At 40.8% G+C, this 26,808-nt stretch overlaps 1 protein-coding gene across 1 annotated transcript in view; it reads left to right on the top strand.

The window, feature by feature from the left end:
• Positions 1-26,808, top strand: part of LOC122817260 (zinc finger imprinted 3-like) — a 327,112-nt gene that overhangs the window by 47,825 nt on the left and 252,479 nt on the right. Inside the window, exon 2 of the mRNA XM_044090476.1 lies at positions 7,638-7,733. Within this exon, the coding sequence (XP_043946411.1) occupies positions 7,638-7,733 (96 nt within the window). The remainder of the gene's footprint in view (positions 1-7,637; positions 7,734-26,808) is intronic.

The following is a 26,808-nucleotide window of genomic DNA, read 5'->3' as shown; positions in this document are numbered from 1 at the left end:
TCTAGTCTTTCTCTGTCCTTTTTGACTAGCATTCAGTGCCCTCAATCTCGAGTGTCGATATTCTGCCCTGAAACTCAAGTTTTTCTATCATTTAAAAACTTCCTGACCCAAATGACTGTCCCACAATTAACTTTATTCCCCCCTCCCCTGTCCTGCAGTCCTTATTGCTTCCTTCATCCGATGTCAGTCTCAGATCTTCTCCGTTTTCCTTTTGATTTTTTTAAACACCTTTATTGAATTATCACTTGTGATATAGACACTTACATTTATATAAAAGTACTCAAACCATATGAAAAAGACCACATTTGCAAACATTATAATTAACATTTATTGTTACACGTAGTACAATCTAAGCAACATTGTATACATTATTCAGTTCCTGCCTCCTCTTAAATCTCATTCTTGCTCCAAAACATTTTTGCATGCATTGTTCCCATAATTTCCTTTTCTATAACTTACTCCTAATGCTTTCTAAAGATCCCACTTCCTGTTTTTATCTCTGTTAACAATAGTCATTACATCAAGTATAGTTGGTTTAGATTTTCATTTCCATTTTTTAATAACTGCTTTTTTGACCGCTACCAAAATTGAAATTAACAAGGCCTTACAATGTCAAGGCAATTCAGATCCTGTATCCTAGCTCAAAAAAAATAATTTCCTTAGTTAAACTCATTTGGTCACCCCCTCTGTATGGAATTTTTAAAGTCTGCCAACTCCTTATACTCCCAACATACATGTCCCAGTTACCTCTTTCTTCCCCATTGCACCTGCAACGTTTGCCCTGTACCTGAAGAAAAATTATTTTGAGTCTGCTTGGGGTATAAAATTATCTATGCAAACACTTCCAGGCAAAAATCCTAAATCTCCTAGATGATGTTGCATATTTGGGAGCCATGTATATGTCCTCCCATTATTTCTTTGTGAATTACATTTCTAATCTCTTTTTCCTAATCTTTTCTGACCTCTTCTGATTGATTCCTATAGGTCTGCAATATTTGACATGCCCTACTAATTATTCTGTTTTTAAGAGCAGCTTCTGTTCTGGGTTCAATTAAAAATTCAACCAGTGCATGTCTTTCATTCCGGATTCCCCAATCCCTTTCTCTTTGTATATACTCTGATATCAATCCCTGATAGGGAGGGCAATCACTAGCCTGCACTCCAAATGTTTTTTGCCCTCTTCCCATTTTATTACTTTTCCTTCTCTAATTATTTGTTGCCAGTACATTGTTTCATTTGCCATCTTCCTCCAGAAAATTCCAGCCACCTCTAGTCTATTCTCTGTACCCTCAAATGCAGTCATCCCTATTGGCAGAATCTCCTTTCTCCATTCCCATGTTGGCTTAGTTCTTAGTATACTTTCTGCTACTTTGTGAATACCATATTCTGTATGACTGATTTATTATTCTTAGTGATCTGTCTCTAAAGTCACATTCTTTTCCTTATTTCTTGGATTACCTCACCACCCCCTCTTCATCACCATCTCGTTCCACTTTAAATTGTAGATTTCTGCTTGTGTTTTGTATAAGAGCATTAACTGTGTAGCTCTAAAATATCTCTTCAAATCATGTAACCCTAAACCTTCTTGTTCTGTTGGGAGGATCAGCTTATCCCACTTGACTCTTGCTTTCCCCCCTGCCAAATAAAATCCTTAACTCTTGATTAATTATTATCCACAACTTCTCCTCTGGTTGATACAAATATGCCTGACGTGTGTATAAAACTAAAGGGACTAAAAACATTTTATTGCTTTTATTTTGCTATCCATAAGCAAGATCTTCCAGTTTCTCATTTGTTGCATTATCTTTTGATTAGTCCCTTCCCACATATCCTGCCAAAACCAAATCCTTTTTTATCCGTACTCCTAAATATTTAACTTTATCATGTCCCCATAAATATGGGTTTTGTTGAACCAATTCATGTGTGGGCACATAGTTGTAGCCTTTTCTTATCTTCAGTAATTTTATATCCCAAAAAACCCATAACTGTCTCAGAATAATCCACAACTCTGAGATGTCATTTTCTAGTTCCATCAGATGCAAAATAATATCTGAAAATAAATCCATCTTTTTTTTTAACACCATACTAATGATACCTTTGAATTTCTGAGTCCCTTATTTTCTTTGTCAGTGGTTCTACATATAATGCAAGTAACAAAGGGGAAAGAAGACACCCTTGCCAGGTTCCTCTGTTCAGACACAACTTATCAGAGAGAAACCCTCCCACTTTGATTTTTGCCTCTTATCCCTCATACATCCTTCTAATTAACATTATTGTATTATGAATTGCAAAACCTTCCACTGCCCTACTCATAAAGTCCCAGCTTACTCTGCCGATTGTTTTGTCTGCAAGACCCACCAACAATAGTGGTATTTTCTTATATTCCACTTCCCTCTGGATCATCATTGTTCTGTTAATGTTGTCAAATGTTTGTCTACCCTCCACAAAACCACACTTAGCCATATCTATAAATTTTGGCATCACCTTTGCCATTCCGTTAACCATCAGAGACAAACACTTTATAGTCATGGTTTCAAATTGAAATGGGCCTATATGAAGCTGGGGCTTATGGGTCTTTACAGAATTTAGGTATTACAGCCACCACAGCTTTTCCAGATGTTGGCGTCTCCCTTCCTTTTAAAATACCTTTAAACAAAACCTTCCAGATCTTTATCACTTTCTTCCCTCTTAGCTTCCAGACTTCCACTGGAATACCATCTCTTCCTCGAGACTTTCCTACAGATTGATTAAATGTCACCTTTTTTTAATCTCATCTGCTTCTATCTTAACTGTTCATTGTTGAGCCTCATCTACCTGTAACCGTGGTATGTTTAAGTTTTCCATAAATATTTCCATTTGTGCTTTTTCTTTATTTCCCCACTTCTCTCCTTTATACAAATGTTCTTAAAATTTCTGAAGTAGCTCTAATACCTCCACAAGATCCCTGGTTCTTTTTCTTGTTATAATCTCCCTAAATTTGGCAACAAGTCTTTCTACTTTCTGTTACCTAAGTAGTTGTGCCATAGGTTTTTGTGCTCTGTGGTTATTATCAAACAAACAAAAAAAAAAAAAAAAAACAGTTGCCTAGCAGCAAACTTTTTAAACTCATGCATATTAACCAGGTACTCCCTTATTTTCCCTTTAGCACTCTTGAGTTGCACCTCTTTTTCTTCTACACAAGATTCCCCTTATTTTGTAATACTTTAACCTCCGTCAGTCCCCCAAGTAATTCTTCTTAACCAGATCTCTTTGTCTTTTATTTCTATCCTATTTTTAAACTCTGCTTTCATTTTATCCCACTTACTAACTATAACTTTTGGAGTACTTTCTGTCTTACCCAACTTCTGTATTTCATTTTGTCTAGGTATTCCTTTCTATAACAAGTGCTTTCATTGTCCACCCAAGTTAACTGTCTACTTGTTAATAAGTGATTAAATAGTGGCAATTTGTATTGAGTAGTTGACCAAAAACAGTGAAAGGCACTTGAACCTCTGGATTTTAAATGTGATCTCCTGCATGTAGTTCTGTACAAATGTACAGCTCTTTAGTGGCAAACACAAATAGCTAGTTGAGATACCAAATTAAAAAAATAAAGTATGTTTTTTGCCTTAAACCTCACTTCAGAAATTAAGAGGTGAAACTAAACATGAGGCTGAAAAAAGAACACGTGAAAGGAAACCTTGCTCATTAAAAATACAAAAGATAGTTGCTTATTACCTTAAACATTCGGTTGAAAGTGTAATGAAGTACAGCTACGTAACAGGTGTTGATTATTTCATATTTTAAATGAGTATTGTCAGAAGTTGTAGGCCTAAAATAATTTGCCTTAATAAAAACAATAAATTAAATGTATAAAGTCTAAAAATTGGAGTAATCATTGACGACCAACTTAAATTCAACCACCATGTACTTTACTGTGTCAAAAAAAAAAAACACCAAAAAGTTGGCCTACTATATAGAAATAAAAGGTTCCGCACACCTGTCTCCAGAAACTCACTTGCCCAAGCTTACCTTCTCCCTAACCTTCTCTATGGCTCAGAAGTCTTAACCAGTTTACATACCTCACTACTTCGCAAACTCAAAACTACCTACAACAAAGTTGCATGATTTGCTGCTAATTTATTATCTAAATCTCACCACTGCCATGCTCTCAGGACTCTTAACTTGCTTGAATTTCCTCACCAACCCCTACTCACTCAACTCCCCATCATCAGTTCTATCCTGAAAAACCCCACCTCCTGCCCTAGCATCTCCTCATGAGTTTCCCACTATACTCCCCCTCAGTCCCTCAGAAGCTCAGACCAACGTCTCATACAAATACACAAACCTAAAAAATCTTTTGGACAGAAACTCTATAGCTATTCCCCTGCTCTATCTTGGAACAAACTACCCATGCCCCTTAGGAACATCACCCATACCCTTGAATTCAGGAAAGCTCTCAAAAACTTCTTTCTCAGCACCAGGATATGTCATTATCGCCTCACTTGATCGCTATCCCCTCTTCTTCCATTTCCTACCTCACTCCTCCCTGTCCCTCCTTTTCCTTTCCTCCCCTAATTACCTACCCTCTATTATCACATGGCAATCACCGACTTTTCTCCTACTAACTTTAGTAGCTTGTCAAGGTAACCAACTACCCGCATCCTGTTGGCTATAAAGCCACTATAATTAATATCTACACCAAACTTAGCTCATAAAACAATATGCAAGGAATATTACTTTTGTGCACTGATGACAATCTTAATATGAATACCCTAACCTTGGAATTACCTGCTCATGCCCTTACTGCTTTGTGTAAGTGTGTATAATGTGATGTATTACTCTTAATAGCTACTTGATTTGGCATATTGTACTGTTTCCATATATGTTTTTTAATTGTGTTGTGGAGCTTTTCTCCCTGGGCCTCCGCTGAAAAAGGGCAACTGCTCAGTCGAACAAGCCCGGTCAACAAATGTCAAATAAATAAATAAAATGTATGTATGTGTGCACTGATTAGTTCAGAAGGTATTACATTTACTATCCCATTAGACAATGAGCTCAGGCCAGACAGAATTCCAGTCTGTCTCAGGATGTAAGGCATGCACAGACTTGCTTGCACATGGCAGAAACAGTTATATGCAGTTTGGAAACTCGCCATTTCGCCTATGGCATGTCTTTGAGGAAGAAATAGAAGCACCCAGCAAAACTGCATTTGGTGACAGGGAAGACATGCAGATTATGCACCTCAACAGATCTGTTCAAGTGTCCAGAATTTTGTAGAACAACCCTGATTTTGCCTCTTGCTTTTTTTACCCTTTCCACCATAAAAATTTAGATTTTTCTGGTAAATCACCAAGGATCAGTCGCTCAGTAATGCCAGACATAACAGTTTTATACATAATGTTTAGAAAATTTAAGTTGATGCAAAACCTGTTTTTCTTTTAACTTTTAAGTGAACTGGAGAACTATTAAAAAATTGTTTCTATTTTGAGCCTTTGTCCTGTATACTTTGTCCAGAATTCTTCATCAAGTAAGTTGAAAGGTAGGTACCACACCTAAGAACCAAGCTGAAGAACCAAGCACCGTGTGAAATCTATCAAATCATGTTCATGTAGTAACAAAGGTTTTTATCAATTTCTGATATGCATCCCAGAAACTTTTTGTGTCACTGATTAATTCAGTGATGAAGATGGCATTAGAATAAAAAAACATGATTTTGATAAAGAGGGTAACATGCACATGCCAGGTTTACATTCACTAGTTTAGAAAAGGTAGTTTTAAGATCAGATAGTAACAGTATTACAAAGTCAGAGGCAGGAGTAGATGTGACTCCAAATCTGACCTCAAAGTAGTGACAAGTGGAGTACCAGAGGGTTCTGTCCTGGGACCTCTCCTGTTTGGTATCTACTTCTCTGAAGTACAGGCTAACACAGAAGGCCTCTGGCTAATGAAGTTCGCAGATGACTGCAAACTAAGAGCCGTAGTCAAATCCCCAAATGATGTGGCCATCCTACAGAAGGGCCTCACTGCGACAGATGCCTGGTGTCAGAGTCATGGCCTCAAGCTCAATGCCAAAAAGTGCAGTGTCATCCCCTTTGGTAAAAACTCTGTACCCATGAACTACCACATAGGCAGCATTCTACTTAACACCAAATGCGTGATAAGAGACCTTGGGACCCATGTGGACAGTAGTCTCTCCTTTCATAGTCACATCGCCACAGTAGCCAGGAAGTCCTTCTACGTGGCACACCTCATCATAAAAGGGTTCTCATCCAGGAAAAAAGAGGTCATTGTTCCCCTCTACTCGTCACTCATTAGACCCATTATAGTGTACAACGCCCCTTTTGGAATGTACATCACAAGACATCTGCAGCAGCTGGAAAGGCCACAGAAGTACCTCACAAAAAGCATTACTGGGCTCAAACAAATGCCCTACACTGACTGCCTCAAAAAACTCCAGCTTTACTCCCTAGCATATCGCCTACACTCAGGTGATCTCTGCCTAACATATAAAGCTATGTCAAACCCAGAGCTGTTGGACATGCTACACCTAAAGAAATCCCAATCCCTCCGAGCTACACGCTCTAGGGACCTAAACCTTGTCACCACAATAAACAGGACATGCTGGAGAGAAAGATTCCTGTCCCAGAGACTTCCTATACTCTGGAACAAGCTACCCATCTATATCAAGCAAAGTTCTTCATTAGCACTCTTCAAGAAAAATCTTGATGAGTGGATGGGAAATAGGAAATACACCCCGGGGATCACTACTGTGTCTCTGCTGGATAGTGGCACAGGAAAATAAATCTTGGGTGGCGCAAGCTATGGAACCTTGCTGGCTTGGCTTACGTAGGCCCTTGGGCCAATAGCCTAGTACCTACCTATGAACCTATAGATGGAATCTGCAGTGGAAGGCTCTATTTTCAGTGCCTTATTAGAATTGCCAGTGCAGTGCTCTAATTGGGGGGTGGGCTTGTTAAGCATCCCTAAGTGCTGCTAAGATCTGGTTTAATGGTAAGGAATTAACAGCAGTCATAATCTGTCACGGTTGTCATGTTATTTAAATAAGGAAGCTAATTTCTTGATGCTTCTAAGTGATAGAATTGCATATGATAACAGAGCACAGATCTAAGGCTGGATAGGCTATGTGACAGAATTGTTATCTGTTCTCTCTGATTGCATTATGACAATCTGCATTTTTTTTGTTTGCATTCTGACAGAATCTGCATTTTTTGTTTAGAGCTGTGCTTCAGCTGTGTTAATTTTCCCTTCTGTGTTTATTTTTTCTTATTACTACATACAGTTCTTAATGTTGAGCAGCACTGAGAAAGCACTGTTTTTTGTCACAATTAAGGATGGCATGTTGTTCATCTAAAGTATAGTGGATATGCATGCTTACATTCTTGTTCATATAAAAATGCAGCATATGGTACCTGTGTGTATCTGATGGTAGTTATCACAGAATAAGATGCCATATTGTATTTACAAGTTCTAGAATGTATGCATTATTTTTACAAGTGCACTGTTTAATGTGTGTGATTTCCTGTGTTCATAGGTTGGTACTAGGCTATCGGCCCTAGGGCCTATACATGCACAGCCACAACAATTCCCCAGCTACCTCTTCCCACACAATTTTTTTTCTTTGTTAATATCCACAGGATAAGCTAAAAGCAACTGTATCACTTCTAGAATCAAAGGTGAAAGCCCTTAAGGACTTGCAGGAAAGACAAGAGAAGGCATTTGCAGATATACAAGTAAGCAAGCTTTAATTTATTATTGGTATGGTAAGTATAATAATGCAAAAGCACATTGGTATCCTCTATGCTTTATGGTTCTGTCTAATCTCATTTTAATTGTATGTAGTTGTAGTTTTGAGTTATCAGTCAATGGCTTTACCAAAGAGTAATAGGTTCATTTGTAAGTACTAGCAAGCTGCTTTTGTGGGGCATTTTTAGCCTAGCCAACTTCCCTTTGGTGCTCGAATTAGTAATGCTTAGAATTCTGGCTAAGGATTAACAAAAAAAAGTGGAACCATTGTAGTAGTGGGAAACTAAGTCACTGGTAAGTCTTATTAACATCCTGAATTTCCTTGTGAGATTTATTTATTTATTTATTTTACATTTGTTAACCGGGATAGTCCAGCTAGATATATGTCCATTTTCAGTGGAGGCCCGGGGAGAAAAGCTCCAAAGAGAAAATTTTTACAGAACATACAGACAAACTTGGGTACATATTTCATCTAGATCCATTAGGGTATCTAGTCATTGACACTTATAGGTATAAACTACAGACACTTATAGGTATAAACTACAGACAGATACAGTTTACAACAGTCATAAACAGTTTTGCATTGTTCATACTAACACTGTTATATGTATGTTATCATACCTTTGATGTAGTATACGTTTATATGCAAGTAACAGATAGGACTCTAGTTTAGAACAATGGTTACAATAGTACTGGAGTGGATCCGGCATTAGTCTGGAGTTGAACAGGGACATAACCATTTGTTGCTGAGGTAGTTGTAGATAGCTTTTTTAAATGTAGGTAGTGAGGTAATCAGGGATAAGGATGTAGGCAGGGAATTCCAGATTTTGGCCACATAAGAAGAGTAAAGGGAGTCTCCAGCATGGTTGTTGAATCTAGTAACAGCTAACTGTAATTTGTCAGTTGAGCGGAGTTGCCTAGGACAGGAATATTGTTGGACAATGTTAGTTAGTGAGGGTCATATATTTTGTTGATGGAGTATCTTGTGAGCAGTAACCAGCTGATTATAAATAAGTACGTTAGGTAGTTCCATCCAACCCAAGTGCTTTAGGTTTAGGCAGTGATGTGTTCTGTAGGAGCTGTTGTTAGCAAATTTGGCTATCTGATTGTAGCAGGTTGTCATTTTATTGATTTCTGTTTTGGATAAGTTAATCAGGATGGGTGAGGCGTACAGTAGTGTTGAGAGAAGGTGTGTACATGCAATTGTAGTTCTAGCATTATGGGTCAGGAATGCTTTGTTTGTAGAGGCTACCTAGCTTTTTGTTAGTATTTTTAATGGCCAGATTGATGTGTGCATCAAATTTGAGCTTATTGTCAATAGTAATACCTAGTAGTTTTGTCTGGGCTTCTGGTGATATGGGAGTACCGTTATTAGACTGGTTAGTAAAGGTGCAGGTGGTGGCAGTAGTAGTTGAGGGAGGAAATAGCAGGAACTTGTTTTTTGGGGGGTTGAGTATCAAGCCATTCTCAGTGAGCCATGTTTCCACTGAGTGAAAGTTATCCTGGGTCTTTTTGTAGAGGTCTGGTAAAGTAGGGGCGTTACATATTATAGTTGAATCATCTGCGTATTGTATAAGGCTTGAACCTTTTGCAACTGAGTGGAGATTTGTAAAAATTGAGAACAGCAAGGGGCCCAGTATAGATCCCTGAGGTACTCAGAGTGTTATAGGTAAGAGTGGAGACAAGTTATTATTCCATAGCACTGCCTGTTGTCTATTGTTGAGGTAATTTTTAAACCAGGAGACTGATGAGTTATCTAAGCCTAGGCTTACAAGATGGGAGATTAATTTTTCATGGTTGACCATGTCAAATGCCTTTGATAGGTCTAGGAAGAGGGCTGAAGAAAGATTACCATTATTCCTGTTGTGATTAATGGTATCTATGAATGCTAGCAGGGCGGTGGTTGTGCTATGTCCTGGCCTTTGATAGGTCTAGGAAGAGGGCTGAAGAAAGCTTACATTATTCCTGTTGTGATTAATGGTATCTATGAATGCTAGCAGGGCGGTGGTTGTGCTGTGTCCTGGCCGAAACCCATGTTGTGTAAGAGATATGAGCTCTTGATCAATAAGATGTGTCATTAATTGATGGTGAATACATTTTTCTAATATTTGAGCAAGTGGGGATAATATTGCTATTGGTCTGCAGTTAGATATGTCATAAGAATTTCCCGCTTTGTGTAGGGGTATGATATAGGCAGTTTTCCAGATCAAGGGTACTGAACCTTCTGAAATGGATCGGTTTATTAGGATTGAGACTGGTTTAGCTATTTCATTTGCTGCAAGTTTTAAGAATTCTTTGGGGAGGGAATCTGCTGCTAGTGTTGTTGGTTTTAGTTGGGATAGTAGTTTGCTTATATAGGAGGTTGAGGTGGGTTGTAGCTTAAATGTGGGGCTGTTAGGTTTGGGGGGGCACTAGTAGTATATGTATAGGTTTGGTTTTGGGCAAGGGCAAGTACAGTCTCAGTAAAGAATGAGTTAAATGATTCAGCTATGTTTTCTTTTGTTAAGCCTGTTGTTGGGGGTGGGGTAGTGGTTTTTCTATTTAAGCCTGCCCAGAATTTTTTTGGATTGTTTGAATGTTGGGTTTGATGGGTGATAAAGTAATTTCTTTTATCTTGCATTACTAGTTTCTTAGTTAGATTTCTTATCTGTTGGTATGCTTGCTGTGTTGTTGGGTTTTGTTGGACCTCCAGGCTGTCCAGGCACTGTTCCGGATAACCATGGAACTGTTTTAGATTTAATTCTGGTAGTTCTTGGAGGGGCATGCCTGTTTAGTATCTCTAGGAAGGTAGAGTTGAAGTGTTTGATAGATTCGTCTAGGGGTAGATAATACAGTTGCGACCAGTTGTAGAGCTGTAGATCTTGTAAGAAGTTTGGTAAGTTGAAGTGCTTTTTGTTTCTTATTGTTTGGAGTATAGGGGTTTGGGGGTGGTGGGAGTTACATTTGAGTAGGAAGGTAGTTTGATGGTCACTTTGTGAGTCAGGAATGGTACCTCCTAAATATGAGAAAGGGATTTTGTTTAGGAGAATCCAGTCTAAAAGTGATTCTCTTTTACTATTTTTGTCGACTCTAATGGGTTCTTTGATTAGTTGAGAGAAGCTAAGTAGGTTGATATGATTAGTGGGAGCCTGGGAAGAGCATGTGAGCCAGTCAGTATTAAAGTCCCCTAATAAAATAGTTTCTTGTGGCAAGGTTTGTGATAGCCATTGTAGTAGATTTTCCATGATGGGGATATTATTTGCCTGGGGGAATATGGCCTGTAACTAAGTTGATAGTTTTGTTGTTACCTATTTTGTGCCTAGTTAAGAGTAATTCTGCCTTGTCCAGAGGGGGTAAATTCAACTCAGTTTTAGCTATGGATAGTGTATTTTTATAAAGTAGAGCAATGCCTCCACCTTTCTTCATTGGTCTATCTTGCCGAAGGATACTGTATCCAGGTGGTAGGATCTCTGTATCCTTGGTAATTGGTTTTAGCCATGTTTCTGTCAAACTGATTATATTTGGGAGATATTGTGAGATCAGAGTATGAAGCTCATGTATCTTTTTGTTGATGCTCCTGATATGGTCTGGTATTGATTTGTAGTGTTGTGTTTTTCCTTCCATCTGATTTATATTTATATAGATTTGATTTGAGCAGTGTAGCTGAGAGGATACGGAGTAGATTATTCCGGAACCGATAGCCATCATTAGCTAGTTTAATGGAGGAGGCATTCACTCACTGGTGGAGAGATTTGAGTCCTGACAATGATGCTGGTAATGAGTCCCTATGACCACCCACCCACCAAGGGGGTGGAGGTAGGAACTTATACAAGTGCTATCATTGCCAAGATGCCATGAGAGCACAAGCTTTCCAATGTCTGCCTGAATGATGGCATGATGGCATCTCCAGACACCTCTCATCCTAGTAGATCTAGGATCTTCTCAGCACTAGGGAATGAATGAATGAACTTAACTCCGATGGGGGAGCCTTAATACTTAGCAGACAGATGGGGAAAAACACGTGGAGAAGAAATGAAGAAAGCTTTAGCTTGAACTGTCTTCTCTAGAAATAAAAAAGGGAGGGGGGACATGGTAATGAATACGTAAGCATTAAAGGGGATTTGTGGTGAGATTAGTCTGGACGAGAAACAGACAAAATGTAGGAGGGGACATGACTACCAGATTAAGGGAACACAGTTCATTCTAGACATTGTGATATACTTTTTCACAGAGTGGAGTGGGAGACAAGTGGAATAAATTTCTAGTCTGAATAGCAAAAGCTAAAACAGTTGGGATTTAAAAAAAAAAAACTCTTAAGGTCACTTCCCTAGTCAAAGTTGTGAGATGCAGTAACTCCTGGAGGAAAGCTGAACAAAACTAGCTATAACACTGGTGGATGTCCTTGGCTGTAGTATTCTGGGAGGGAAGATGCCATAAACTAGCTGCAGTACTTACTCTGACATAATTTCCTAAGATTCATGTCAGATGAATGCAAATAAACCAAAAACAGTTTACCGAAACCACCTTTACCGAACATTGAAACAATTTTGGGGGGGGGTGGGGGCAAGCCTACATGCACTCCCCAGAATTATATATACCAACTCCAAGGTTGTGCAACAAGGGAGAAAAAGGCAATCTCAACTTTTGTCTCAGTAGGTTTCGTCAGACTGGCTTTGGTTTCTTTGTGTTTGTGAAATCGCATGTAACCGATTGGCCTGCTCCCATTTTCCTCCTACTGGCATTATTTTTTTTTATTTATGTTATGTTCCTGGTTCCCCTTCCCTCATTTATAGTGTTATTCTACTGTCCCATTGAATGCTTCTTTATTTATCCCTACCTCTCTCCTCCTCTACCCCCTTCTGACTACATTTAAAAGACATTGTTGTCCTGGTCTGCGTTTTCATCCACTGTTTTAGGGACACTATCCCTTGACATGGAGCCTGTCCTTGCTGCATAGCTCTTTTCACTTGCAGGCCACCCCTGGAATACCCCATTATCCTAAACTCTGCTTCTTATCCCACTACTGTTTGCAAGAAGTTAAACTACCTGATCCCTTCATTACTGTAACTGTACTAGTAATGTATACAAGAGTGCTACTGTACTGTTCTAGGCCCTACTCAAGTTTCCTTTCAATTTTCTCCTCTGATGTTCTTCGTGTTTCACTGTTGCAGTCATTTACATTTGGGTTATCTGCCTGCAGGTAGCCCTCAACTGGCCTGAATGTCAAAGTCTTGGATTCCTGCGTCAGATGCTGTCTCTTCTTCCATAACATCAGGTCATCAGGGGTATAAAACATGCAGCCGACGCCATTACATCAGTCATTCTTGCCGCGTGGTGCCTGAAGCAGAAGCAGTTTGCAAATGCCGGTCGGCCGACTCCTGAAATTTTCGTTTTCGAGTTTCAGAACCGAAGTCTTCAAAAAAAGTTAAATACCCCGTTGGGGATCCTTTTTCTTGCTCTTAACCAATGTCAGCAAATGTTAACAATTGTCTTACCTGGTGAAAGCAAATACCTCACAAATATTTTCATTCGTACTGCATTCCTTGCTTAGGCCCAGACATTGACATCCCTCGCTGTCAGTTTTGTGCCTTATTCAACCCCCGAACTATTTGTTGTTGGTCTATTTTTGCAGCAAATTATTTTGGTACTCAGTATAACTATCCAGAAATGGCTTCGGTAAGCCATATGACTACTGACATTCTGAAAAAAACGTAAGGATAAAGACAGACACAGACCGCATAGGTCCAAAACTGCCGACAATGCTTCTGTTAAGCTAGTCGCCAGTTTGCCGGTACTCAGTGAGGCGCTTTCGCAGCCCCTGATACCAGCTACTTCAGATTCGCAGGCTTCTACTGACACCCATTTGTATGCCGCAAGATGCTTCTTCGACTATGGAACCTGCGGATGTCTCTACCTTGGATGGGTCCGGAGTCGCTGTGCCAGCACCGGCTTCTGAGGGTGTATTCAGGCCTACAGATTTGCATTTTAAACCAATGCCATCTTCTTCATCCAGACCTAAAACTCGACTCACTCCTAGAAATCCGATGTCCAATCCGCATGGTCAGGCCCATATGCCTAAAAAACAAATGCTTAGAATGGCTGAAGACCTTATTACTTTAATTAGGGGAAGCCAGCCTTCCCCCTCTAAGAGACCTGGAATGGATTATTCTTCTGATCAGGATTCTTATATTTCTGTTTAGCAGGATTTGCCCTTATCTACCTATGAGGATTCTGATGCAGAGGATTCCATTCCCTCTGCTTCCCCTCCAGAAGATTTTTCTTTTGGTGAAACCTTGCACACTCTTAGGGAGCATTTCAGCTAGCTAAGCCAGGATTACTCTGACTCCAAAAAGAGGTTTAGGAAATTCTTTCTCCTTCCTCAACTCAGGCCTTTAGCTGTCCTTCCTGTTCTGGACATTGTAGATGATGCCTTCTTGGAATCAAGCCTGTCCCCAGCCACTTTACCTCCAGCTCCCAGAAAACCTGACTGGTATTAGAGTACCTGATTCTCATAAGTTTCTCTTCAAGAATCCTACTGCGGATCCAGAGACCATTTCCCAAGGACCAAAGGGCATTAAGGCTACTGCTGCCAAAAATCCTACCTCTTCTGATAGAGATGCTAGAGCCCTGGACAGATTGGGTAAGAAGGTATACACTTCTGCTACTTTGGCCATTAGGGGTTTAAATTGCCAGTTTCATATGTTAAATTACCAGTAGCATATTATGGGATTACTTAAACAGAAAATGATGCTGATATCTGACTGTGCTGAACACAAAGAATTACAGCATTTAATGCATTCTGCTGAACAAGTTGGTAAACATACTTTGCAATGTGATTTTTGACTCTTTAGAAGCATCTTGCAGGGCTGCTGTCAATGGGTCTGTACTTAGAAGGTATGCTTGGCTTAAGGGGCAAAACTTGCCAGATAGTGTCAAAGCTAAATTACTGGATGCTCCCTTAAACCAACACCGCCTGTTTGACAACACAGCAGAAGAAGTCCTCAAAAAGATGGAGGAAAAAAACTAAATCTATGCAGACTGTTAAAGATTTCCTGCAAGTACAGCCTCCCAGATTTAGTAGGCATTGGCCTTCAAAGAATTGGACCTTTCCAGTCTCTTCCCGGCCTTCTCAGTCCAAACCCAGGAACAGCAGACCACCTAGGTTACAGTATCAGGCTACGCACAGGCCTAAGCAGTGGGGCTCTCCCACTTCCAAAGCAGGGAGTAGTAAGACACCCCCCCACGGAAAAATGTCACAATGACTTAACCTTAACCCTTTCAAGCCCTGCTCAAATGCCTGCTCCCTTAGGGGGAAAGCTTGCCCTGCATGCAAAAAACTGGGAACTCATTACCCAGGACAAATGGGTTTTAAATATAGTTTTCCAAGGATACAAATTCCACTTCCACACACTACCAACCCCAAATGGTTGGCCAGGCCTACCCCCAAATCAGTGGGCAGAAGCTCAACAGCAGGTTCTCTCTCTCTCTCTTCTAAATGTCAGGGCTATTCAACCTGTCCCAGCAGAAGAAAGGAGACCAGGTTTTTATTCAAGACTTTTCCTGGTATCCAGAAAAGACAGCGCTTGGCATTCTATCCTGGACCTCTCTATTCTAAACACCTTTTTGATAATCCCAAAATTCAAAATGCTAACACTTCAACAGCTGCTTCCTATGCTAGGCAAAGATGCCTGGTTGGCAACCTTAGACTTAAAGGAAGCCTACCTGCACATTCCAATAAGGGAATCTTGCAGGAAATACCTACACTTCAGGGCAGGCTCCATGCACTATCGGTTCTCTGCACTTCCCTTTGGCTTATCTACTGCGCCCAGGGTATTCACAAAGTGTCTAGCTTTAGCCTGCATTTTGCAGGCAGAGAAATATTCAAATATACCCATACCTAAAGAAACTTCTAACCTCACTGGGGTACACCATAAACAAAATGAAATCTCACCAGCCATGGCCTGAAGTTAAACGCCAAAAAATGTATAGTCATACCCTTCGGGAAAAACAAGGTAACCCCAAGCTACCATATAGGTGGCAATCCACTAAGCACAGAAGAGGTTATCAGGGACCTGGGGACCCAGGTTGACAGTGGCCTTTCTTTTGACACTCACATTGCTAAAGTGGTTAGAAAGACCTTCTACATTGCCCACCTGATCATGAAGGGATTCACATCCAGATCTAGTGAGGTCATTGTTCCCCTGTACTCTTCACTTATCAGACCAATGATCGAGTACAATGCCCCATTCGGGATGTATCTCACCCGACATCTGCAGCAATTGGAGAGACCCCAAAAGTTCCTCACCAAAAGGATAAAGGGACTCCAAAATCTGTCATATGCTGCCAGATTGAAGAAACTCCAGCTCTATTCAGTCGCATACCGTCTGCTCAGAGGTGACATGTGCCTGACATACAAGGCCATGTCCAACCCGAATTAATGGACATGCTCCACCTCAAAAATCCAAATCCACCAAAACCACTAGAGCAAGCGACTTAAACCTTAGCACGGATATAAATAGGACGTGCTGGAGGGATAGATTTATCACTCAGAGACTCCCTATGCTGTGGAATAAAATCCCGGTCCATGTGAGGCAGAGCACCTCGCTGACTCTGTTCAAGAGAAATCTAGACCTGTGGATGGGAGATCGTAGGTTTACCCCGGGAATCATCTCTGGGTCACTGCTGGACAGAGGCACAACAAACTAATGGGCACAGTATTTTTTCATATAAGGGGTGGCGTAAGCCACAATAATTTGGGCTAGGCTTATAAATGCCTTAGGGCAGATAGCCTAGTATAAACCTATGAACCTATGAACCTAGTGCCCTGCCAAGAGATTGTATTCCTGGGAGCAAGCTTGAACACAACTTCCCAGATGGCTTATTTCACGCCAGATAAACAAGGGCATTTGACAACCTACTTCAAACTACTGGCCACAAAGACCCAGCTATCTGCAAGGAAAATTTTGCAAGGCCTGGGGTTCATGGCCTCTTGCATTCTACTAATTCCATATGCAAGACTGCATATGAGGAAACTACAATGGTATCTAAAAAGCCTATGGTGTCAACATTCTCAGGACCTGGAATCAATGATTCCTATCATTCCTTGTGTAAGGACAGAGTTATTTTGGTGGACAGAGACCTGCTACCACAACAAGGGGCTCCCTTTCACTCTACCCCCCTGCCTCTCAAACCCTAACAACAGATGCATCAGACTATGCATGGGGGGCTCACTTGGCAGGGCAGTACATTCAGGGCAAATGGAACCCGAGTCAGATGCACCTGCATATCAACCAAAAAGAAATGTTAGCTGTACAGAATTCCCTAATGGCCTTCATAGACAACATCCTTCCAGGACAATTATTGATAAAGACAGACAACACCACAGTTATGTGGTTACATAAACAAGCAGGGAGGATCCCACTCGTACCCTCTCTGCAGACTAGCCATGGATCTGTGGAACACAGCCTTGAGCTACCAAGTGCACCTACAAGCTCAGTTCCTGCCAGGAAAGCTAAATTCACTTGGCAGATGACCCAAACAGAAATCTCATGGACCCACACGAATGAAAACTGGAACCAAAAATATTCAACCTCTTGAGGAACAAATGGGAGACTCCAGAGATAGACCTGTTTGCCTCCCCTCAGAACTACCAATTGGACAAATTCTGCACAAGGACTTCCCACAGTCAAGCTTGGAAAGTGGATGCCCTGTCCTTTACCTGGGAAAGCCTCTCGGTTTATGCCTTTCCCCCTCTGCCTCTCCTCTCGAAGGTGCTGCTAAAGATCAAACAGGACAAACCAAGGACAATACTGATTGCACCAGACTGGCCTCGCCAGCACTGCTACCCCCTCTTGTGCAGTATTGTACTGCTAGAGCCATGGCACCTACCTCAGGCACCTTCCCTGCTGTTTCAGCAGGCGGGCCAGATTCTGCACCCACAGCTTCAAACCCTGAACCTTGCAGCTTGGCTAATTCCTTGAGCTCTCCAATAACATCCCATAGTAAGCAGGTGCTAGATGTCATTCTGGAAGCAAGGAGGCCTAGTACTAGAAAATTCTATGCTGAAAAGTGGAAAAGATACTGGTCCTGGAGCCAGACTCCAGGGATGAGCACAATGGTGCCAAGCTTACCTTATATTCTTCAGTACTTAACAGAAATGCTCCACAAGGGCCTATTCTTCTCGTCAATTAAAATTCATGCCTCTGCCATTTCAGCACATTATAATACTGAACCTCCCCACTTCTCTCACCCCCAGCTATAGCAATTCCTCGGAGGGGCTAAAAATTTAAGACCCCCCCCCCCCCAGGCGAGCTCCTACTCCAGCCTGGGACCTTAACTTTGTATTGGAAAAGCTCACTCTCCCTCCATTTGAACCAGCTGCAACTGCAGAGTTGAAATTCCTTTCTTAGAAAACCGCCTTCCTTCTAGCCATCACTTCAGCAAGAAGAGTGTCTGAATTACAGGCCCTCATGGCAGTGGAGCCCTTCATTATATTCCATACAGACAGGGTTTCCCTCAGGACCAATCCTTCCTTTATGCCCAAGGTGGTGTCAAGTGTGGCCCTAAATCAGTCCATTCATTTGCCTACCTTTTTCCCTAATCCACAAAACAAAGGAGAACGAATACTGCACTCTTTTTGGACGTGCACAGACAACTTAGATTTTATTTGGACAGGACTAGGCCTCTCAGAAAATCTGGAACAGCTGCTAGTTGGCTTTGCTGCAGGGGCAGAGGGGAATGCCATTTCAAAGCAAACCATTTCTAAATGGATAGCCCATTGCATTCATTTCTACTATAAGTACCATGGAAAACCTACCCCACAGGGGATAAGATCACATTCCACCAGGGCTGCATCTACCTCTACAGCCTTTCTCAGAGGTGTCCCTACCAGGGACATCCTAGAAGCTGCTACCTTGAGCTCTGTACATACCTTCACCAAGCATTATCACTTGCCCATTTTTTCTAAATCCAGAGCTGGTTTTGCCACTGCAGTCTTGCAGGGCTTAATAGCTGGTCCTAATGCTCTTTAACTTCCTCCTCCCTTCCTTAGCTTTGAGAATCAACCCAAATGTAATGACTGCAACAGTGAAACACGTAGAACATAGTACAGTTGTGTACACTTGCCATAAATGTAGATGTTCGAGTGTATTCACTGTTACAGTCCTGGTTACCCTCCCTCCAGCCCCCTGACTTCTCTTGCCTCTACCTTTCCTTCTTGTTTTAAGCTTTCTGGTACATTTGCTTTTGATGGAGGTGTAACATATTATATAATTGCTTCCCATTGAGGAGGCACCTGACATCTGGTGCAAGAAAAATGGATGTAATGGCGTTGGCTGCATGTTTTATACCCCTGATGACCTAACGTCATGGAAGAAGAGACAGCATCCGATGCAGAAATCCAAGACTTTGATATCCAGGCCGGCTGAGGGCTACCTGCAGGCAAATAACCCAAATGTAATGACTGCAACAGTGCATACACTCTAACATCTACATTTATGGTAAGTGTACACAACTGTACTTTCTTCTTCCCCTATCTCTCCCTTCAGGTCATTAGTTCCCATGTGTATTAGTATAGCTGGATATACTCTTCACTTTGTATTAGTTTTAGCCAGTATTTGGCATTTTCTGGTATGGGTTAAGTGCAGGAACTTTTCCATCACTATCCGACTGCTCTTCTCCCCTCAGCTCCCCACCAGGTAGTTCTAGTAACGGAGTCCTCCAATGCCTGAACCACTTTTTTCTTTCTAGGCAATAGCTTTGTCTCCTTTCACCTTCCTCTGTACCCTAAATCCCAGCCAACCCTTTTTTGCCCCCCTTCTATCTACATCTCCACCTTCCAGATTTCCCCTCTTCCCTCCTTTTGCTTGCTCAGTACTGCCTCCTGCCTACCTAACTCTAGTCTCATATCCCCTTTTTCCCTTCATACCTCTACCTGTAAGACTTTATCTACTCCACCCACCTCATCAGCAAGTTTCACTACTCTTCTTGGCTGCTTCCAATCCTGTCTGCCACCACTGTCCCCCCATATGCTTGCCACGCATTCCAGTTGTCTTTTCTGTCTTCTTCCAGTTTTTCCTATACTTGCCACTCTCAGCTACCTCTGACCAAGCCGTACATTCCCTAATTGCTCCTCTTCTCTGCCTTTTTTCTCTGAAGTCCTTCTTTGTTTTAATTCCTTTCCCACGTAGTCCTGTCTACCACCCTTCACTTGTCACCTACCTGCTAGTCCCTCTCTGCCCATCCTCTCCACACTAGCCGTCTCACTGCTCTAACTCTGACTGTCCCCTGAAGCTCCATATTCACCATCACACCAGACATCCATTTCCTCTCCAAAGCTTCCTAATTCCAACCCCTGCCTTGCAATCTGAACACCTAACCTGCCTTCTCACTCCAGCCTACACTACTTTACTTCTGCTTCAGTCTGCTTCCACTCGCGTATGTTCCTCCATTGTATTTTCAGCTGTCCATATTAAATTGGTTCTTTCCTCGTCCGATTCTCTTAGTCCTAACCAAGTGGCCAAGCAATCCCTACCCATCCATTTTCCCTCATAATCCCTAGTTCTTGTCTCCTTGCTGCCTGCTTCAGTTTTTCAGTCTTGAGCACCTTAATATACTACATGTATTTGTCCTATTTGCTGTTGCATTTACATTGGGAAGTTGACACCAGTAAGAACTTATTCCATCCAATTGCTTTTATGTGAATGTAGATTTGCCTATGCCACATGTGAAAATTCAGTAAAGGCATTTGAAAAAAATGCACTTTTCCAGAGCTATGCTGTCTAACAGAGATGCTTCTCACTTCTGAGATCTTTTTAGTGAAGAGAGAGTGCTGTTACAACTTAACAGAGAGATGCATTTTCCAGTACAGTGCAAGAGTAGTCCCACTTCTTAAGCAGCTGTTAAAAAAGCAAAAAGAGTAAAAGTTTGATGTTAATGTATCTCTGCTGCCATCATGTATTTTTTTCTTTGTAGAGATCCAAGGATTCTCAGAATATGTGCTAATTATTTGTTATAAGCAGTAAGATATGCCACCATTTACAAGTGTGTATATTTAAAAGGTTATGCTCAACACCTAGTTTTGGTATCAAACTGAACTCTGCTTATGCATTACTGTTTTAAGATGGTTTATTATTCTTTTTTTGTTTGTTTTTATTGTGACTTTATTGAACATTTACCTCATATTATTGAAACTGTTGTGTAACTATCACTGTTTTCAAGGAAGATACTGCGCTTTATCAGCTGTATTCCCAACTAATAGCAAACTAATTTAACTGCTTACTATATGCTTAAACTGGGATGTAATGTAATTCCTTATAGTTTGCAGACATTCAGCTGCTATAGTGTAGTAATGCCTTGTACTATATATTCTGTTCTAGGTAATACTGTCATACGTTACAGTGGCAGTTTTAGCCAGGCCAAGCTGGGGATTGTAGATTAATCTTGGTTGAGCACTGCATATATGCCTAGATGCTTGTTGGCTTTGAACATATTTTAGTGTCAAATTACTGCATAGAGTTTGTAATTTAACTCAGTAACTGTAGTGTTATTAGGCTGTTTTACCTATTTCTTTCCACTCCTTTCTTATATTGCACCAATTATAAATACAGTCCTAATGCCTCCAGCATTCCCTTGATCACCTTTTCCTAATCTTCTCTTTTTATTTCCATTTACAGTTGTCAGCTAATGCAAACACTGTGGGGCATCCCTTTAGCAGTTCCCTACCATCCCTATAGCAGTTCTCTACCTGCAAGCTGCATCTGCAAAAGTCTGTGGCTGGTTTACTTAAACTACAGGAACATTACAGTGTATGTTAATGATTTAACCCTTCTATGATTGTAAATTTCATTAGAATGTATTCAGGGAGTGCACACTACTGGTAACCCCCACCCCCACCCCCACCAGAGATCTCTCTAAACCCAACACTTTCTAGTTTGGAATCATTGTTTTCTTGTCCATATTTCTCCCACTCCATACTCACTCCTGGCATAAGGTTTCTATTTCTCTAAGAATTCCTAGTCTACAAAATTGTCAGCTACATAGGTACTTTTCACAGTACCTGGTAGTCTGACTCTTCCTTGCTGTGCAGTTATAGAACTTGGCTCTGCAGTTATTTCTGTTTTTGCCTTCCCCTTTTGTACCTCACTCCTTCTACTGTTGTCTTCTTCTGAATTTGCTGACCTCTACTCCGTTATAAATCTCCTTTCCTTCTAGCTGCTCTTCTGCTAGGCCTTTCTTTTTACCTTGTTCTCTCTCTCATCAAAGAATTTGAATTGGCTTATTCCTAACCCTACCTAAAAAGTAGCTTACCCCTGCCCTCTAATCTTTAAAGGTTTACCATCAAAACACCCCCAAAATTGTATTACCTATAGGATACTAACTGTAAAAAGTGTAATACAAAAGGACATCATCTAAAGGCTTCACTTCCTATAAATTTAACCTATAAGCTAACATAATTAAATGCATAAAAAAGTGCCATACCACCTACCTAAGTGCTCTAAGGCCGACTAGAAAACCTTGGGATTTGCAGTAGCCTCGCTCTGTTTGCCCTCGCTACACTCGGGCTCACTGCGCTCCCCTCCCTACCCCCAATTTCCACCCACCCACACTACATCTTCATTTCTACTTGATTAGCCACTCCTCCACCTACTAACTCCTATCACCTCTTGCTGTGATAATTATTCCCCACCCAAACCTTCTACCTACATCTCACCAGCACCTATCAACATTCATCTGGCAGCCTCCCACCCCCTTCCAATACACTTACCTAACCACACTATCTTCTGGTACTGCAGTTCCAGGTATAACAGTTTCTTATCTCTCAAGCCACATCCCAAACAATGTTGCACTGCTTTTTGCTACCCCATCCTATTGGCCCCATACTTCCTTATCTTATATGAAAATCAGCCTCTCACAGGACTTCAAGTCTGTCACCCAAGTTGTCAATCATCCCACCTTCAACCACAGTTACAGTACCAGGACATATCCAACATCTTGTTCTCACTTCCTACACATCAACTCTAGGAAAATTAGCACTAGAATCAAACTCTACCACAAACTTGTAGACAAATTCCTGAAACTTCTCTCTAAGCTTAGGCCTAGCCTATTACTTGGTGGAGACATACACCCCAACCCTGGCCCATCCACCTTTAACACATACTCCCCCTCTACCTGTAACCTAAACTACAAACCTACAATTTCCAGGCCATCTAACTCTCTCCTAACTTGTCATCTTAATATTAGAAGCATTAATAACAAGGTACATGAACTACATGCACTCCTTGCTGTTCACTCTCCTGAGATTCTCTGTCTATCAGAGACCTGGTTAAAACCTACCACTACAGACAATGAAGTACTACCTCCTGGGTATAACATACACAGGCTGGACCTTGCTTCCAGAAAGGGGGATGGGGTAGCTATACTCTATAAATCAGAGCTGAATGTAACCACAGATGTAGTACAACCACCTCAGCTCAACAACTTGCAGATTCTAGCCACCAAACTGCAACTTAACAAAAGTAAATGTATTTATATAATTTGCATGTATATTTCCCCAGGTAACAATATGGCTACACTTGAAGAAACCTTACACTGGATATCTAGTCACTACCCCCAAGAAACCCTACTTCTTGGACACTTCAATATAGAATGGGCCACCTGTTCATCAGAATCCCCAACCACCCATATTAACCTACACTCAGTTACTCAAATCATGAACACCCCTACTAGGGTAGGTAAGCCCAACCAAAAAGAAAGCATACTTGATTGGGTACTCATGAATAGTCACCCCCATCTGTATACCTCTGGTACCCTCTCCGATAGTCTAAGCGATCACCATCTCACATATATAATTAAGCACAAAGCTATCAATCCCAAACAACCCTTACTAAGAAATGTTAGAAATAACAAAAATTTTGACTCTGTCAAATTCCAACAGGAACTAAAATCATATAATTGGTCTATTTTAAAACTCCTCCCCTTAGAGGAAGCAGTTGTGTACTTTAACAATAAATTCCTAGAGATCCTTGACTTACACGCACCTATTCGCTCAAAAAGAGTAAAGGCAAAAACTGCACCATGGCTTTCAAAAGAGACTAGACTCAAAATTAGCCTTAGAAACAAAGCTTCGGCTTTATGGCGTTCAATTAAACACCCCCAAGATCAAATTAAATACAGGCAACTTAGGAACGAAACTAAAAAATTCATACTACAAGACAAAAAAACAATACTACTGCAAATTACAGACAGAAAATCAAAATAACGCTCAGAAGTTTTGGGCAGGCTTGAATAAACTACTACACCCTAGACAAACTACTACCCCCATCCCAGTTGCCACTACTGATAAACCCCAGAGGATTTTTCAAATAGTTTTAAGCGATTCTTTACTGAGACAGTTCAGGCCCTAGCCAGCCAACTACCTCCTAGCTCCCTTGGCCTAGAAGGTACCACCTCTAGAAACCTACTCTCATTTAGTTTTCAACCTGTCACCACATCACTTATCCATACCCTAATCAAAAAACTAAAACCCACCACACTATCGGCTGACCAACTTCCTGCTTAATACCTACAAAGATCAGCTGATGCTATTGCATACCCGGCATCGATACTTATCAATCGAACCATAGAAGAAGCTAAAATTCCCACTATCTGGAAAATGTCCTATGTAATCACACTCCATAAAGGAGGTAGCTCTACTGAATTCTCCAACTATAGGCCTATAGCTATACTCTCTCTGCTTGCAAAGATTATGGAAAAATGTATTCAGAGACCGTTCATGCACCACCTAATCCATAACCACTTCATGGCAGATAGCCAGCATGGTTTCAGACCTCACAACAGTACTACCTCAGCCCTACTAGCCTTTACCAACACCATAAACCCTAATTGAAACATTAACCATATTTCTTCAGCCCTCTTCTTGGATCTCTCCAAGGCATTCAATATGGTTGACCACCAACTATTAATCCACACCCTGCAAACACTCAGTCTAGATCCTAAAGCCCTTCAATGGTTTAAATCCTATTTAGGTGGTAGACAGCAGGCTGTTCTTTGGCAGAATAAACTCTCTAACCTACTACCTAACATCCTTGGAGTACCACAAGGCTCTATACTAGGGCCTCTCTTATTTTCCATTTTCATCAACGATATGAATACTTTCATCCCAAAAGTCAGCTGTATCCAGTATGCTGATGACTCTACCCTGATTTGCTCGGCCACATCTGCAATAGAGTTACAGTTAGCCACCCAGACCACCTTTAACACAATAGAAAACTGGCTTTCCCAACAACATCTGATTCTAAATCCTAAAAAAAACTAAAATGCTGTTATTATTATCTACACAAAGGTTTACTGCCATTAACTTTATAATAAAAGCAAATGATGGAACAATAATCTCCCCTGACCTCTCCACTAAACTATTAGGTGTCATTATAGATAATAATCTAAAATTCAATCTACATGTTAACCAATTAATCAAAACCATCCACAAAAAACTAGGATCACTTTACCTTCCTAACCCCCCCCCAGCCCAAGTTGCCATAGCTCGATCTCGCCTTATCTCTACTCTTCTGTATGCATCCCCTCTTCTCTGTAATGTTAACAAGACTGTCATGAGCAAACTCTCATTCTGTTATAACCGCATTGCCAGGTTTGCCACTGGGTTACCTTTTAGGACACATCACTGCATCAATCTAATCCGGCTTGGATGGCTTGAACTACCCAGTCTAATACTATATAACCAATTGGTTATGGCCCATAAAATCATATATAACCCTAACAATACCCCTGCACTTAAAGATCTTGTCACCCTCTATAATAATCCTAGACTGCTGCATTCATCCAACAGACTCCTTATTCAGATATGTAAAACTAATAACTCAGCCGGTGACTCACTCTTCGTAAATTCTGTAGGTAGATCATGGAACTGTCTACCAGCTGATATTACCTTACTATCTTCACATGGTCAGTTCAAAACTAGGCTCAAACACCACCTGGGAACAGACTAGCTATGCCACTGTATCAAGCCTGGTTAACCTATCTCTGGAATGTGTAAATCTGCTAGGTAGCCTACTGTGTAATTTTATCCGATTCTCTCGCTGAATAACACTACCTGACGATTTGTTATAATGCTTGCTCTTCTAATCACTGAAATATTCTATATGTAATTTGTATTGTCTGCCCATCTAATCTCTGTAAATAATATATTTGTTATTTGTAATATGTGACATGTTATGATGATTTGTTATTCCATGGAGCTTTTCTCCCCGGGCCTCTGCTGAAAATGGACATGCTTCCAGTCGGACTATTCCGGTCAACAAATGTAAAATAAAATAAATAAATAAAATAAATCCAGTATCGCAGAGAGTTCTTAGTAAATCTCTGAGTTATTGGGAAAGAATCATGGATCCACTCATTTAAGGGGAGGACATGGTATCCACACTTCCTTGTCCAGCAGAGCCTCATGAGCAGTAAACAGACTGAAAACCATAGATACATGCACTAAACCTTCCTGAGTGATTGGGTAGCACAGAGACATTCACAACCATATATATATATATATATATATATATATATATATATATATATATATATATATATTACCGGGGTAGGGCATCGATCACAAATTATCATGTCCTGGCCCAGCCTCATATACTTGGTCAGTACATTCTCTTTTACAGATGTATTTTCCATCTCCGTAGACTCGAGCAAATAATTCTGCATCAAATGTATATTTTCCAGTTCTAGAGTCTTTGTTGACAGTTGACATGTCAGATTTCTACAACTCCGCAGACCTGCACGAACCCTTCTGTACCAGATATCTGCTGTCTAACCCTTGGTAGCCATTTTTTTACATGAATTCTAAACTGCATGGACACTCGTCCAACTCTTTCTGCAGTTGTTATTGATGTTAATTCATCTTCCCATTCCCAGTCACAGATTTGATGGTAGAATCACAGTAGAGTGTCCATTATATAAAACTGTACCTTCCAAATGCCTCAAGCCCTCAGATATTGTGTTACCTCTTTAGTTGTACCTTTGTGCCCCAATTTCATTGTATTGCACTTCACGTCGTAGGGTCTACCTGTT

Source organism: Protopterus annectens, chromosome 12.part0 (genome assembly GCF_019279795.1).
Source record: "Protopterus annectens isolate FY-2018-M chromosome 12.part0, PAN1.0, whole genome shotgun sequence".
Taxonomy (NCBI): domain Eukaryota; kingdom Metazoa; phylum Chordata; order Ceratodontiformes; family Protopteridae; genus Protopterus; species Protopterus annectens.
This window is presented reverse-complemented; position numbering and strand designations above follow the sequence as displayed.